Raw genomic sequence first — 15,571 nt, forward strand, 5'->3', positions numbered from 1 at the left:
GCATGCGCATGTGTTTGGGCAACCAAATGGTAGAGCCATGATAGTAGCCTGCTTTAACCTACACGTGGAAAAGCATGTAGAGGGTCATAGCTCTGCCCTATATTATTAGAGACTAATGTGTCACCTTTGACATCTGTTCTTATTAGGGGATGATTTCATGGAATAAAGGGCCTGCATTTTAGGCCTGCTTGCTCTACAGGACTGTATAGTGGGTATTTCAGTGTCATTGCAGAGTTAGTTCAATGCAAAAACAATGTAGGAATGTGACAGCAGTTGGTGAAAGCAGGAAGTCGGCAACCAATCGGCCAGTCTGCAACTGACTCACCGAATCCATTGCGTTGCAATGTTTTGGCTTGACTAGCGAGTGTGTCATTGATTTTCAACAACTTTAATTTATAAAAAGAATTCTGAATACAAATCTGGACTTTGACATTTTGATTGGTTGCCGACTTGTTCCCGCTTTCACCAGCTGCTGTCACATATGGCTTTGCTCGTGTAAGAATTTATTTCCACAAAAAGACTGGATTTTTTGGAAATGGTCTAGCATTATTCAATCATACAAAGAGACTTTGCTCTTAGAATGACTAAGCCAAACAAATGTAATTATTTCCTTTCAACTTTCTTTTCTCCAGTTATTCCTTTCAGTGTTTCTTTGTTGCTTTTCTGTTATGTAGCGAGTCCTGGTGCAGATAAAGATTATTATTTCTGTTTAACCTTCCGTGTCATTCATGCCAGCCCGCTGCACCGGCTGGCTGGAGGAGATGAAAGGGTCTTTGAAGATGTGCTTTGTGTGGTTAAAAGCCCTGAGTGCGGCTCGGTAGGCTCTAGAGCTGCGCTGCCAAAGAGTCAGCCTCCTACTTTATCTGCAGCACGTTGCAGCCCCATTGTTGAAGGCCCCCCCTCGCCCAACCTTATGATTACCAGCTCAGGGCAAGGGCATGCCAACACTTAACCAGGGCTGTAGTTTGACCCCCACCGTTATCACTTAGCCTATTCTCTCTCTCTCGCTCTATCTCTCAAACTCATTATTTTGTCTTTCTCTGAAACATCGTTTTTTTTCTTTTTCTAATTATGCCAAGTCTTGCCAAGTCTTGTTTTAACCTAGTTTGTCCTCATTTCATTTAGAATTCAGGTTAGTTGATGACAACACTCTTTTAATATGTTAGGTGAAGGAAGATATTACTTTGCCTATAGAGGAAGGCCTAACACTTATTTTACAATGTCTGTTTGAGGCTTTCAGGTACCACAATATTTTGTGCTCTTTACCTTCTCTTCCGCTGTATTTAGTGAAGTGTTCAACAAAGTACCAACACAACTTCAGGGGCCAATTCCAAGGCAATTTGAAAGAAATGCCAGCAATTAGCGAATGCTGTGTGAAACCTGCAGGTAGCCCTTTTGTGCTTCAGCTGTTGGCGTGCCACAGCCTGCTCCTGTTTACCGGCTAATACAATGAGTGCCACTGTTCCTGTTCATTTAATTATCCTTTCAATATTCCCTCCCATGGACAGGGTCGGTGTATGAATTGGCTGAACTAAAGCAGGTTTGGATAGTTTGATAAGTCAAATGTGCTGCCCACACACTTCCACACAATAAAGGAATTCAAAAATGACATATTTTTCTAGGGGGAGAAAACGATTTCTCTGGATGAAAAATGGGCACACCAATTATGTAGTTCAGACGTATCCCAAGCAATGTACGTCACCAGTGTGGTTTTTGAAAGAACTCCCACTGTGGATAATTATGGTGATTTTCCTGCTGTGTGAACAAGACAATCTGGCTGTTCTATTTTCAGTCTGGTACATTGGACTGGCAGTGGTACAGTACAGCTCCCCAACAGCTGACTGTTGTGTTCGTCCTCTGCCTTTTGAGAATATAAAAGATATTTGACTTAAAAGGGTTGTTCACTTGGTTGTTTCACATAGGGTAGTGTACATGTGCTGTGGTCGATTGATCCAGACCAGAGGGATATGGGCAGGACCAAAATGTGAAATTTGTTAGAGCATATCAAGTTGGGTGTCAAATGACAGCTAAGAGTCTATATGAAGTGAGAATTATATTTCTCATCCATCTTCCGTCATAAGAATAGGGAAAAGCAAAGGCTTTGATTTCTGGTGAAACGGAAAAGCAGAAAACATATGCAAGAACATGTCTTTAAAGGTGTTTCAATCCTCATTAATGTTCAAGTATAGACCCCGGTCAGCTAATATCAACACACAGATGTGTTATGTACAGCAGTTGTTACAAACCTGCATGAACATCCTCACCAAGCACCGCATCTCATGCGGCAGAAAATGGAGCCTTCATTGTTATTAAGAACAGTGGGGAAAGCAAAGCCCGAAATCACACACACACATAGTAGTGCAAGTAACTTCCATGAGTTATGACATGTTGCACACAACAAAACAACTACAAAAATGACATCAAAGGATGCATCTTCATCATTAAACAGCACGCTGACACATATGGTGTGATATCCCTAAAACGGATTCTTAGGATCCTTCCCACACTGGTTGTCAGACAATAAAGAATGTTTCCATTTTCCAGAGGCTATGTCCAAAGGCAAACTAGGAGCAGATTGGGTGTCTCTGTGTGTATCTCTACATGATATAGGCCTTACTTGTATTTTATTTCTCAAAATCAATATTTAGTGTGTCGTCTATTTTCGATGTCTTGTGTTTTTTTTGTAGTAAAAGAATGGTTAGGAGACGTCTGATGAATACACAATCTGAGAGTCCAGTTTACGTTCTACCCAGATACAAACATTACAATTACCATTACATTACCATACACTTTATTATTACAGCCATCAATCAATAACCGGTCTGAATACTCAGGCAACGGCCAATAACAATTGCTGGCTTATTAATTGATTCATCCCTAAAGATGTCTGTTATTGGAATTTCAAAGCAGAAAGAGAGTTTAGGTATGAAGGAAGAATTGGCATGTGGGAGTTAACGGCATCCTGTGCTAAACATATTCTCTTGTCCCAACCTCTCTTAGGTCTAATCCTGAGCACTGCCAGGTTGGCCCCAGGGGGGCGCTCTAGGACAGGAGGAGCACCATGACCCCCCCCACCATGAAGCAGTGGCGGCAGTTGGTGCTGGCTGGGATGCTGGCCTGGCTCCTTCTCTTCCTGGCCCTGCTCTCCCACTTCCTGGACCCTCGCGCCATGGTGCCCCGCTCCCGCGCCACCTCTTCTCTTACCCACCCCGAGACCCGCCGCCTGGCCTCCATCCAGGGCAGCCAGCGTGAAATCAGGGCCTCCCCACCAGAGGCTTCCTTATCCTCCTCCTCCTCGTTGCCCCCCCCAGCCAACCTAGACCACAGCTGGGGAGACCAGACCGAGGGAGGGCCCACTCGTCACAGCCGGGACGAGACCCAGGAGGGTGACCTCCATGTGGACCCCCAAGCACTGGGAGTCTGGTCCACCTTCAGAGACGGCGTTGATAGCGGGATTGGGATCGTCCGAGACCTGACTCAGAACCGTGACTCGGGGGTCTGGAGCGAAGTAAGCAAGGAGGAAGACTGGGAAGAGAGGAGGAGGAGAAGGAAGAGGAGGACAAGAAAATGGAGAAGGCGGAGGGGTAAAAGATGGAGCATGGCGAGAGCTGAGAGGGCCGAGGAGGAGCCGGTTGACGACTACTACTTCTCCAGGTCCAAGGCTGTGGTCCAGCGGCTGTGGAGGGGAAATGCTTCGGCGGGAATGCTGAGTCCCCGGCTGCAGAAGGCCATGAAAGACTACCTAAGTGCCAACAAGCACCAAGTGGCCTACAGAGGGCGCCGCAGGAGCAAACAGAGTGGCCTTGAGGTGCTGTGTGAGCTGAAAAGGCAGGCCAGAGTGAGTACGCTGGATGGGACTGAACCTCCCTTCGCCGGGATGGGCTGGGCCAAGATGGTGCCCCCCCGGCCTCTGGAGGAGCTTCATGGGTCCCAGTTCAAGACCTGTGCTGTGGTTACCTCGGCTGGAGCCATCCTCAACTCCTCCCTAGGAAGAGAGATTGGTGAGTGCAAGGAATCAGTAATATCCTAATGCACAATGATTGTAAATGATTGTTGATGCTCTTTGGGTGAAAAGCTTTTTTCAGTGTTTCAAAGACTATTCAGCTGGTACCATTTTGAAATGGCATTTTTTAAATGATCTATCAATTATCAATTCCTTTTAAATTAACCCTTGAAGCGAGAAAAGTGAGAACACAATTGATTAATGAATGAATTAATTAATTAATTAATGAATGAATGAATGGTCTTTATTGTCATTGCTATAGTACAGGTACCAAACAACGAAATTTGGGAGGGGTGGCTCCCCTGGTGCTAGGAAAGAAAAAAAACTAAAAAAAAAAAAACTAAAAAGAAAACTAAAAAAACAAGAAGGGAAAGGAGCTGGTTTACATAAATAAAGGCTATGTACACTATCCACTATACTATACTGTACAGATAAAACGACTAGGGTTGTCATATTGCACATAGTGTTATTGCACATTCATTTAAAGTGTCGCAGTTTGCAGGCTTGAAATGTACACATTTGTGCCTCAGCACTACACCTGATTTTTCAATCCAGCAGCTGCCATCAATCCCTCCAGACTGTCCAGGGCCCAGAACCTAGGTCTTTGCTGTGTTCAGGGCCTGGATGGCCCTGGGGTAGAAGCTGAGCTTCAGTCTGTTTGTCCTTGCGGCCATTGTCCTGTACCGCCTTTTCGAGGGCAGCCGGGCAAAGTGTTCGTACCCAGGGTGGGATGGGTCTCTGGAGATCTTGGAGGCCTTCCTGAGGCAGCGTGTGTTGTACAGCTCTTCCAGAGAGCTGGTTATCTAGGACAAGAATTGCACTTATTTACAGTTGCACTGAAAGTTGTAAAAAAAATAACAATGCCTGTTCAAAAACTGGTGCCTGAAAAATACACATTCCCCCAATGTGACTATTACAGAAAGGAGTTACAGGGCCGCCATTGGTATTATTGTACATTATTGGCCCATGATAAGATTGAAGACATTTCTTTGCGGAAGTGGAAAGTGGAAAGAGTTAGAAAGGATTTTGCTGCTCTCCAGTGGTTGAGTTTTGCAAGCAGTGGATGAGAGCCAGGACACGCACAGGCCCATCTGTAAAGGCATTACATGTAGGAAAAGGATATGGTATAGTAGTAGCTCTTTCTTGCCTACTGATGGGCGATAGTAGGTGGATTTTACATGCAATTACTTATGTTAAATGTTGCTTTACCATGTATTTATCCAATCCTTTCCGATCTACATGTGCCTACTGGATAATGTTTTAAATAATAATTAAATTCTTATTTTAATAAGTACATTTGTTTTATTCCTACAGAAACTTTATTCAATTCTGAGTAAACTATTACTAACTATATTCAAAAGTATTTGCAAATGGTCTACAGGTGCATTTTCGAAAATATATATATTTTTTCTTCTTTCTTTTTTTCTTAAACAATGTATTTATTGATTTTATGTTTACATAGGTACATCGGAAAGTTGGTCAAAATCTTACATTGTACAACTTTTTTAACCCCCCCAATTCCCCTTTCCCCAGAACATCTCTTCCCAGAACGTCAGAGCATCCCGTTCCCCCCTCTCAACACAAAGGGCAACTACAGACAAATCATTTAGATATCTCTCCCCCGCTACATAATAAATAAATAAGTGAAATAATAAATTACACAGGTGGAAACCCAGAAAATTAAGAAGAAAAAAGAAAAGGGTTAGAAAAATGTTATTCTCCTCTCTGTTCCTATCCTCCCTCAGCACTTAGGCTTAAGCATTTCTCCTATCCTCAACTTCTTGTAACGCTCCAGACATATCCACATTTTCCAAAAAGGTAGACAGCAGGTATATCTCCCGGAGCCATTGACCCATAAGTGGCCTAATGGATAATTAGGGTTGATTTTGATAAACAATCCTTTAGTTTACCATAGCCTAAAAACATGGTATCATGTGAGGTCTGCATCTACTGGGCTTCCTCATGGGCGCAGCAGAACAAGCCCCTTACCAACACTATTGCTGAGTTGGAACATGTTGGTATTATTTCCTACATCAGATAATGCTTCTGACAATATTGACATGTTTACCAAAGGAATTACCTAGCATGTCTGTGATTATTAGATATATAATTTCGAAAGGTTATATCATTTTATAGTTTTTTTTACCTAGTATAGACTGATATTGATATATTTGATAAAGTGGTAGGCTAATTACCTAATAGTTACACAATTACACTTTGGTCTCTAAGTAGCCTAGCTGGTAGTTACCATGTAGCCTAGTTACTACTACTAAATACCAGATGCCAGCTGAAACAGGGCTGTCAGATAAAGGGTTAAATATCATTTACATTTTTCAACCCATTGTTGACATTTTTTTATTTTTTTATCCTTAATTATTGTGTGTGTCAGGGACTGTGCTGCCTTTCCAGATTGTTATAGTAATGGACATTTTAATTTGATTGGATTTGGAAGTTGCAGTTCTGATGCCTATACTGCATGAAGTTTCTGTGGTACTATTGGGTAATCGGATGCACATAACTCATGTCAATTATTTGCTGGCCTCAGATTCCCATGAGGCTGTTCTACGCTTCAATGCGGCCCCCACTCAGGGCTATGAGAACGATGTGGGCAACAAGACAACCATCCGCATCATCAACTCGCAAGTGAGCCCCTACCCCCACCCAGTAACTGGTCTTACTCTTCTTTCCTTCCTGACCACTACTTTAAAAGGTTGTGGTTGGTGTAAACAATGGTGGAGACCTGTCAGTGATCATTGAATAAAGAAAATGAGGTATGGTAGGTCTTTTTTCGACATTATTGAGAAACCGCTTGCCACATGTATGCAATTTCAAACACTGGTTTGGTAGGAATTCTTCTACCAAGACTGTATGCAACCATTGAAGAGCTGCCCTATGAAAAAGGATTGAGTAAAGCTGGAGAAAGCCCAGTCAGATAATTCATATCATAGTAGTCACATAGTAGCTTGAAAACGTACTATTAATATGTAGAGTACAACCTAATGTAAAATGCTTTGCCTCAGGGTCGGAAAGCTATCAGTGATTGCTTGTAACATCCTGCTCTGCAGATCCTGGCCAGGCCCAAACATCGCTTCAACACCAACTCGTTGTACAAGGACGTGACTCTGGTGGCGTGGGACCCGGCGCCGTACTCCATTGACCTGCCCAGGGTAGGTTGCTCTTGCTGTCTGTCAATCAATCCCCTCAAAAGCCCCACAATGTACTGGGATTGTGACATGCAAGTGCTTTTTTATTCACCAATAACTGCACGCACGCATGCATGCACGCACACACCCACACACACATGCAGACACACACACACACACACACACACACACACACACACACACACACACACACACACTGGAATTACCAGCATCAAAAAGTATGGGGAAAAAAACATTGGCATTTACAAAATCTTCAATAGTGCATCTGCTCCATGCAATAGCGATGATAATCTAAGTAGTACAAGTACAAGTCCTCTCATTCAATGAAAGCCATCTGCTCAGGGCGGGGGAATCTAATTTGGCATTTTTTAAAAATCTTAGTAAATGTCTTTGCCAAAGCAAAACATCTTGATGTCAAACTTCAATGTCAAAAGTACCTTAATCAGAATCAGAATTATTTTTATTGCCAAGACTTAGTATATTCGCACATACAGGAAATTGACTTGGTGTGGTTGGTGCATAAGACATAAAGACACAGACAGCAATATAATAAAAAAAACAACAACAATGTAATAAACAACACTATATAAGCAAAAACAAATAAAGAAAGAAAGAAAGAAAGAAAAAAAGGCAATGACAGAAATGGCCAGTAGAGCAATAAGACTGTAAATTAGAGTATCTAAAACTAATATAGATTACATTGTCAGTTGTGTATGTGTGTGTGTGATGGGGGGGGGGGTCAATGAGAGGCCAGGGGCTTGTTTGTGAGGCCCACTGCCACAGGGAAGAAACTGTTCAGGTGGCGCACGGTTTTGGTCTTGATAGACCGGAACCTTTTCCAGATGGGAGACTCTGGACGAGGTGGTGACCGGGGTGGAAGGGATCAAAGGGTTAGTTAATCAGGCTACCTCATTCCTATGCAAATCATAGACCCTATAAAAATATGTTTTAAGAGTGCCATTGCACAGGGTCTGAGTACTTATGTATGATTGGATACTGTAAATATGAGCAAGATGGCAACCAGTCGACTGGTCATTACCATATGACCGTCAGATCTACAGAAGCATTTAAGACTTCCTGACCAGATCTGTGACTTGGGATTAACTTGTACACTCCTTTCCTCCCCCCAGTGGTATCGGAGCCCGGACTACGACCTCTTTACCCCCTACATCGAGCGTCGGAGGCTCCAGCCAAGCCAGCCCTTCTATATCCTACACCCCAAGTTCATCTGGCAGCTGTGGGATGTGATACAGGGGAACACCCAGGAGAGCATCCAGCCCAACCCCCCCTCCTCTGGGTTTATAGGTACACAGAGCTGCCTCCAAGCCATCCATCCATCTGTCTGTCTGTCTGTCTGTCTGTCTGGCTATCAAACTGACACTGGGCTATACTTTCACTTACACTTTTTATTTATTTATTGGATTTATTTTATCTTTATTTAACCAGATAAAATCAGTTGAGAACAAATTCTAATTTTCAACGATGATCTGGCCAAGAGGCCCCAGCAAGAATAAAACCAAACATATAAACAGAAATACTCTGGGTCAAAAGAAAAGTAAATTAACCTATGTGTGAAAAGAGAGGGGGGCGGGGTGTGTGTCTGTGTATGCACGTGTGTGTGTGTGTGTGTGGGGGGGGGGGGGGCGCACGCAATCAGCAGGAACTACAGTCAACTATGACCTGCTGAAGTTTATTTTTGAAAATGGTAAGTGCTGTGAGTTTGAGTGTGTTCTGTAAGGTGGTCCAATTGTTTGCTACCGCAAAACTGAAGGAGTTGCGGCCGAAAACAGTGCAGGCTTTTGGGATGGTGAGTCTGATGAAATCCCTAGACCTTGAGTGGTAACTGTTGTGAGAGAAGTGCAGGAGAGATGAGAGGTAGAGAGGTGTTTTCCCAGGATTGTTTTATAGATTAATTGAAGCCAGGGAAGAAGCCACCTGGTATGGAGAGAGGGCCAGTCCACCAGTTTATAGAGATCGCAGTGGTGAGTAGTGAAGGGTGCACCAGTGGCAAAGCGAAAGGCTGAGTGGTGGAGTGTGTCAAGTTTCCTGAGGGCACTCTTTGATGCCATTTTCTAGATTGTGTCACCGTAGTCCAGCATAGGAAGTATGGTCATTTTTAAATTTTATTTTTATTTTTTTTAACCTTTATTTAACCAGGCAAACATGTAAGAACAAATTCTTATTGACAAATGCAGCCTGACCAAAAAGCAATGGCTCTTTGGGGAAGGGGGGGGGGGGGGTGGGAAGCTAGAAATAAAACAAGGTTAAGTAATACAATAAACAATAAAACAATAAAACACTGGCAAATACGGATGCATTAAAATACTAACAGTCAGAGAGAAGGGAGAGAGACGGAGGAGGTAGGGGTGAGGAAGAGCGGAGGTGAGGGATAGCGGTAGTGGAGCAGGGGTACTTAAAATGAGGCGGTTATGGGATGGGTGAGAGACGGTGATCAACAGGTGCATTGATCGACTATGGTTTGATGCAGGATTTGTTTGAAAGCAGTGAGTGAGGTGAGGGCGGTGAGTTTGAGGGTGTTTTGTAAGGTGTTCCAGTCGTGTGCTGCAGCGAACCGGAAAGCGCTGCGACCGACAACGGTACGGGCTTTGGGGATGGTGAGTCGGACAAGATCACTGGATCTTAGAACGATGACGGGGCGGTGAGAGAGGTGCAGAAGGGATGAGAGGTAGAAAGGTGTTTTACAAAGTATGGTTCTGTAGATAAGATGAAGCCAGTGACAGAGCCGTCTACTGTGAAGAGATGTCCAGTCTACAAGGGTGTACAGATCACAGTGGTGAGTTGTGAAAGGCGCACCAGTGGCAAAACGAATGGCGGAGTGATGGAGTGTGTCGAGTTTCCTGAGGGCAGACTGAGATGCCATCCTATAGATGGTATCGCCATAGTCGAATATGGGCAGGATGGTCATCTTGACAAGGGTATGTTTGGCTGCACGGGTGAAGGAAGCCTTGTTCTGGTATAAAAAGCTTAGGCAAGCTTTGACTTTTGTCTGCAGGTGCTTTATGTGGGTGGTGAAGGAAAGGGATGAGTCCAGCCAAAGGCCAAGGTATTTGTAACAAGAGACAAACTCCAGCTCGGCACCGTCAACACAGAAGATCTTAGGGGGGCTGCTGACACGAGGTCTCCGGTCGAAAAGAATGCACTTTGTTTTTTTGGTGTTGAGGAGAAGATGGAGGCGATGAAAAGACTGCTCAATGGAGGTGAGGCTGAGTTGTAGAGTGGAAGCCGCAGAGTGGAGTGAAGGGCCTGCACAATACAAGATGGTGTCGTCAGCATAAAGATGGATCTGGGATTTGCCAGCATCTTTTGCTATATCATTGATGTAGATTGAGAACAACGTTGGTCCCAAGATGGAGCCTTGAGGCACCCCTTTAGAGATGGTGAGATGGTCTGACAAGATATTTTCAGTCTTCACTTGCTGAACTCGGTCAGTTAGATAGCTGGCAAACCAGTTGCAAGAGTTTGTCGAGAGACCAATGTTGGAGAGCCTCTGTAGAAGGATGGAATGGATGACAGAATCAAAGGCCTTAGCTAGGTCGATAAAGGCAGCGATGCAGACCTGCTTGGAGTCCAAGGAAGTGACAATGTCATCCATAACTTTCAAGGTAGCTGTGATGCACCCGTGGCCAGGCCGGAACCCAGACTGCATGTTGGACAGGATGTTGTTTGAGGCCATGAAGTGGCTGAGCTGTTTGAGAGCCAGCTTCTCCAGGACCTTGGCCAGGCACGGCAAGATGGAGATGGGCCTGGAGCAGTTGGGGTCGGAGCTAGAGCCACCTTTAAAGAGGGGAAAGACCAGCGCAGATTTCCAGTCAGGAGGAAAGACAGACAGCTCAAAAGACATGTTGAATAGCCTTGTGATGGGAGCGGAAATGACAGGTGCAGCAGCTTTCAAAAACATGGGTTCGAGCCCATCAAGGCCAGCAGACTTGTTTGAGTCTAGCTTGGTTAGCTCCTCTAAAACCTCTGAGGTCAAGACAGGTTTAAAGGAGAAAGCGTCACAGCTGGAAGGAGGAGGAGAATGTGATGAAGCAGCAATGGGGGGAGTAGCTGAGAATACATGGGCCGAGTTGACAAAGTGATGATTAAAAAGCGAAGCCATGTGAGACTTGTCAGTGACAACAGTGTCACCAAAGGTCATTGCACTAGGAAGATGTCCATCTTCACAAGGGTGTGTTTAGCGGAATGCGTGAAGGATGCCTTGTTGCGAAACAGGAAGCCCAACCTAGCTTTGACTTTGGCCTGAAGGTTATTAATGTGAGTTGTGAAAGAAAGAGATGACTCCAGCCAGAGGCCTAGGTATTTATAGGACATGACAAACTCCAATTCAGAGCCGTCGGTGCAGGAGATCTTGGGGGGTCTGGGGACATTGTTTTCCCGGTTGAACTGAATACATTTAGTTTTTTGGAGTTAAGGATTTAGTTTGCCTGCAAAGGTATGGACCCTAAAGTACAAACTCCAAGCTAAATCGGCTCCAAGCTACCTACTGTACCGCCTGGGGAACTCTGGGTAAATGGCTCAGAGAAATATACTCACCAGCATTCAGTTATGCATCACTCAAAGTGGAGTTTATTTTAGGTCAGTCAATTTATTTATTTCATTGTTTGTGTTACAGTTGGAGTGAGGCAGTGGCATTGCTGCTGTGCATCTTTTTGTGTGGCTAAAAACAAGCAAGTGCTCATAGGAGCAGCCACCAGGGGGTAGTAGGGGGCAGGGCTGCTGTGAGGTGGTATACAACATAAATCACTTGGAGCACGGTGTCTCAACTTCAGTACCTGGGGACTTACAGCAGAGCATATTGTTTTCTAGTCCAGCACGAACACACCCGACTCAACTAGCCAAGCCAGGGCTCGAAGAGATGTTGAGAAGATCAGGTGTGTAAGAGCGAGGCTAAAACAATCCAATACTATTGATCACCAGGGTCAGAGTTACTGTAAGAAACCTTTAGAAGCAGGTGACAACATGCAAAGACAGCTATAACACTATTGCAGCAGCAACATGGGTACCTTGTGGCTTTCATTATACTGCCCTTACAGCTCCAAGATGGAGTACAAGTGCATACATACTTTCAATGTCTCTACATTTTCTTTAACTGAATTGAACCAGAATTGAAAAACACTGCCGGCAAAATCATTTGTAATGTTTAGAAATATTTCAAATTCATTGATGACCTGCAGCTCATTGCACTTTATTGGAAACGTCTTGTAACAGCTATGTGTAGTCAATGTGAAACTGCATCAGTCTGCACACAACTCATACTGTTGGCATGTTCAGCACATATTACATATAGAAAAGTTGTCGAACATACACATTTTCTTTCAGGAACCCCACACTGTATCGTATCACTGCAAGACTGGATAGGGAGATATGTACACCTTTACTGAGTAACAGTGTAGACACGCTGGAGCGTGAGTAGAACTTTGGGTGTGACTCCATGTGACATAATTGTATAGTCTTTGGGTGACTCCTTATGATCCTAGATTTTCTATTGAAGGTGTGATTCAATCCACAACTAGACTTAATCTGTGCCTGAGAAACTGCCCAGTATTTGGCTGATGGCAGGTCATTGCCAGTTTTGGAGTGACACCATATGACATGCTGTATCATTGTATAGAGTTTGTTGGTGACACCTTGCAAAGCAATACTGTGTGTGGTACTTTATGACAGATTCACTGTGCATAGAGTTATTGGGTGACCCAGTATAATAGATCCAGGAAGGGTCCATCCTGTCAAGAGTTGGGTTGGTGCTCTTGTTGTTGGTGCTCATGGTGGTTGACACCTGTGGAGAGCTGAGCAGTGCCACCCTTGGTGTTGGCGTACCCCCGTCGGTTGAGCTTGAGCCTGGTGGTCTTGGATTGCAGGGAGGACTGGCCATTATCCATGGCTTGCTGCTTGCAGTGGAAGAGGATGAGGAAGCACTTATAAAACTAGACAGGGAGAAAGAGAGCAAGTGAGCGAGTGTGCGTGTACATGTTATCCATGGACCGTGATTAACCGGCCATCTTCAGGGACTGATTCCCTTTACTAAATCACTCGATCCATAGCCCCTATACCCCCTACCCACTTTGTTGAATAACATGTAATGGACACATTATAGATTATGAAACTGCTTTTACCCATCCAAACTTACACAAGTGTCATGGAGGTAGGGTCAATGAGTCAGTATGAGATTGAGGATATGTTCCAGAATCTGGCCTAGTAGTTAGTACTACTAACTGCTCCCAGCAGTCCCTTGCAGCGGGTGTTCAAACCCTGCATCTGTCACTTTCTGAGCTGCTTCCCTGACTCCTCATCACATCACCTCTGACATCCTGACTGTCCAAATAAAGTGCAAAAAAAATACACCACAATTAGAGACTGCTTATTTAGTTCTGGATTTGGAAGCTGTCAAGTACCCAATATTTTAGAGGGGGCACCAAGCAGGTGAGGAAGGCTAAAAAGGGGTTAAAACATGTTTGAAATTAATGACACCTCGCCACACGTCAAACTAATCACATACCTTGCTTGGGCAGACCTCCAAAAAAATCAGAATTCATTTTTTCCTTCAGGTTTTCTTCAAAGTTGCAAGCTAGTATAGGCAACAACTCAACTGCAAAATAGTCCTACCCGGTTGATGATGATACACATTGGTTCTTTAAGAACTTTTATGCATTATGAGTTTAACTGACACACTATTTTTGCCCAACAAGCTCTTGATATTCCCAATATTTTTCTAAATAATTATTATAAAACATGGGCAAACATGAGAAGTTATTCATTTAACATGGGAAATATTTGAAACAGGATAATGCATTCCTGAGCAGTTTTGTTCTTCTACATTTGCTCAATTTATATTATATTATGCAAAAACTATGCAAATCAGAGACCCTATAAAAAAGATATTGATTCCAAAATTACATTAACTATTATCCTTGCATTAAGATGGACTCAATTCAATTTGAATGATTTGTTGATGACATTTTTGCTTTTTAGCTCATTTTAACAGTGTCATTGACATTTTCAAAAATGTCTAAAAACTTGTTTTCACTTTGTCATTATGCAAATCTCTGTTGCCTGACAGAAATGAAGAAAGAAACCTTAGGAGTTTGACTCCTAAAAGCTGCACTCAGTGTCCTCTTTCAATGACCACTTATAATATTGAAACTATCTGTATGAATATCATTGCTTTGGTGGTCTCCATCTACAAATTGAATGGGTACTATTTATAAAACACTCATTAAAGGTGCAATCCTTTATTTGCCTTCACTTGTTTTGGTATTAAGTTGAGAGATGGGGCTGGTCAAAATCATCTCCACTGGTCTCCTCTGACCTGGCACTGGCAGGGATGCAAACTGGTGATGGCCTAAAAACAAAGACCTATTTTGAGGTAAAAACGGCTAAAAGGTGACAAGTTTGCACCCCTGACTGGTCTCTGACCTGGCTCTGGTCTCCTCTGACCTGGCTCTGGTCTCCTCTGACCTGCCTCTGGTCTCCTCTGACCTGGCTCTGGTCTCCTCTGACCTGGCTCTGGGTGCCCTGTGGTTGCTGTCATTGCAGGCATCCTTGTGATGATGGAGCTATGCCAGGAGGTCCACGTCTATGAATACATCCCGTCACTGAGGCAGACGGACCTGTGCCACTACCACGAACGCTACTACGATGCTGCCTGCACCCTGGGCGCCTACCACCCCCTGCTCTATGAGAAGATGCTGGTCCAGCGCATGAACATGGCCTCGGAGCAGGACCTCAGGCGGAAAGGCAAAGTCACCCTGCCGGGGTTCAGTGCTATACACTGTGGACCCTGAACTTTGACCTGGGCCGCAATGGCCAATAATAGGAGAGCAAGGTTACTAGCCTTATCAAACTTACACAAGAGGGTCAGAGGGCTGGGTTAACACGTCACACGCTGCTGTTAACATAGCCTTAAGAACAGTCAGACTGAAAGAGTGTCTATAGTACAATGGCAGCTGTGGCCATCAGGCCAGGGAACTATTTTGTAATGGTGCAAATTGTTGAAATGTTTTCACAAGCTGTTAAACAGACTTCAAAAGTACCGAGTGAATAGGTGTTTCCAATTAAAGGGTAACCCTGTGAAGTTATTCAGATTAATTTGTCTTAGTTTTTGCTTAGCCTGAAAAAGAAAAACCTGCTACTGATTAGGATAGCAATAGTCAACATTGTTAGAGGGTGCGTTCAAGGCATGTGGATGTTGTGCTGTAGTTGTGTACTGAAGTAGTTCTTTGGGGATGAATTCCTCGAGGAACGTCATCTTTTTGTAAATATTGTTTACGATAAACTTGTGGTTAGCTCGGAAGGGTCTGGGTATGAAGACATTTAGAAAATGTCAGTTGATAATTTACAGTCATTGATCATTTATCAATTATTGATTGAAAAGTGCATTTTCATA

At 43.8% G+C, this 15,571-nt stretch overlaps 1 protein-coding gene across 1 annotated transcript; it reads left to right on the forward strand.

Moving 5' to 3' along the window:
• Positions 1–728: 728 nt before the first annotated feature.
• Positions 729–14,969, forward strand: st6gal2b (ST6 beta-galactosamide alpha-2,6-sialyltranferase 2b; the record flags this gene model as incomplete). The annotated part of the gene is made up of 6 exons (XM_080527314.1): positions 729–817; positions 3,052–4,001; positions 6,549–6,646; positions 7,069–7,170; positions 8,298–8,472; positions 14,722–14,969. The coding sequence occupies 6 exons, from the start codon at positions 729–731 to the stop codon at positions 14,967–14,969; spliced, it is 1,662 nt and encodes a 553-aa protein (XP_080383440.1).
• Positions 14,970–15,571: the final 602 nt, after the last annotated feature.

The sequence above is a fragment of the Nansenia antarctica genome (assembly GCF_963989245.1).
Source record: "Nansenia antarctica genome assembly, chromosome: 3".
In the NCBI taxonomy this organism is placed as follows: domain Eukaryota; kingdom Metazoa; phylum Chordata; class Actinopteri; order Argentiniformes; family Microstomatidae; genus Nansenia; species Nansenia antarctica.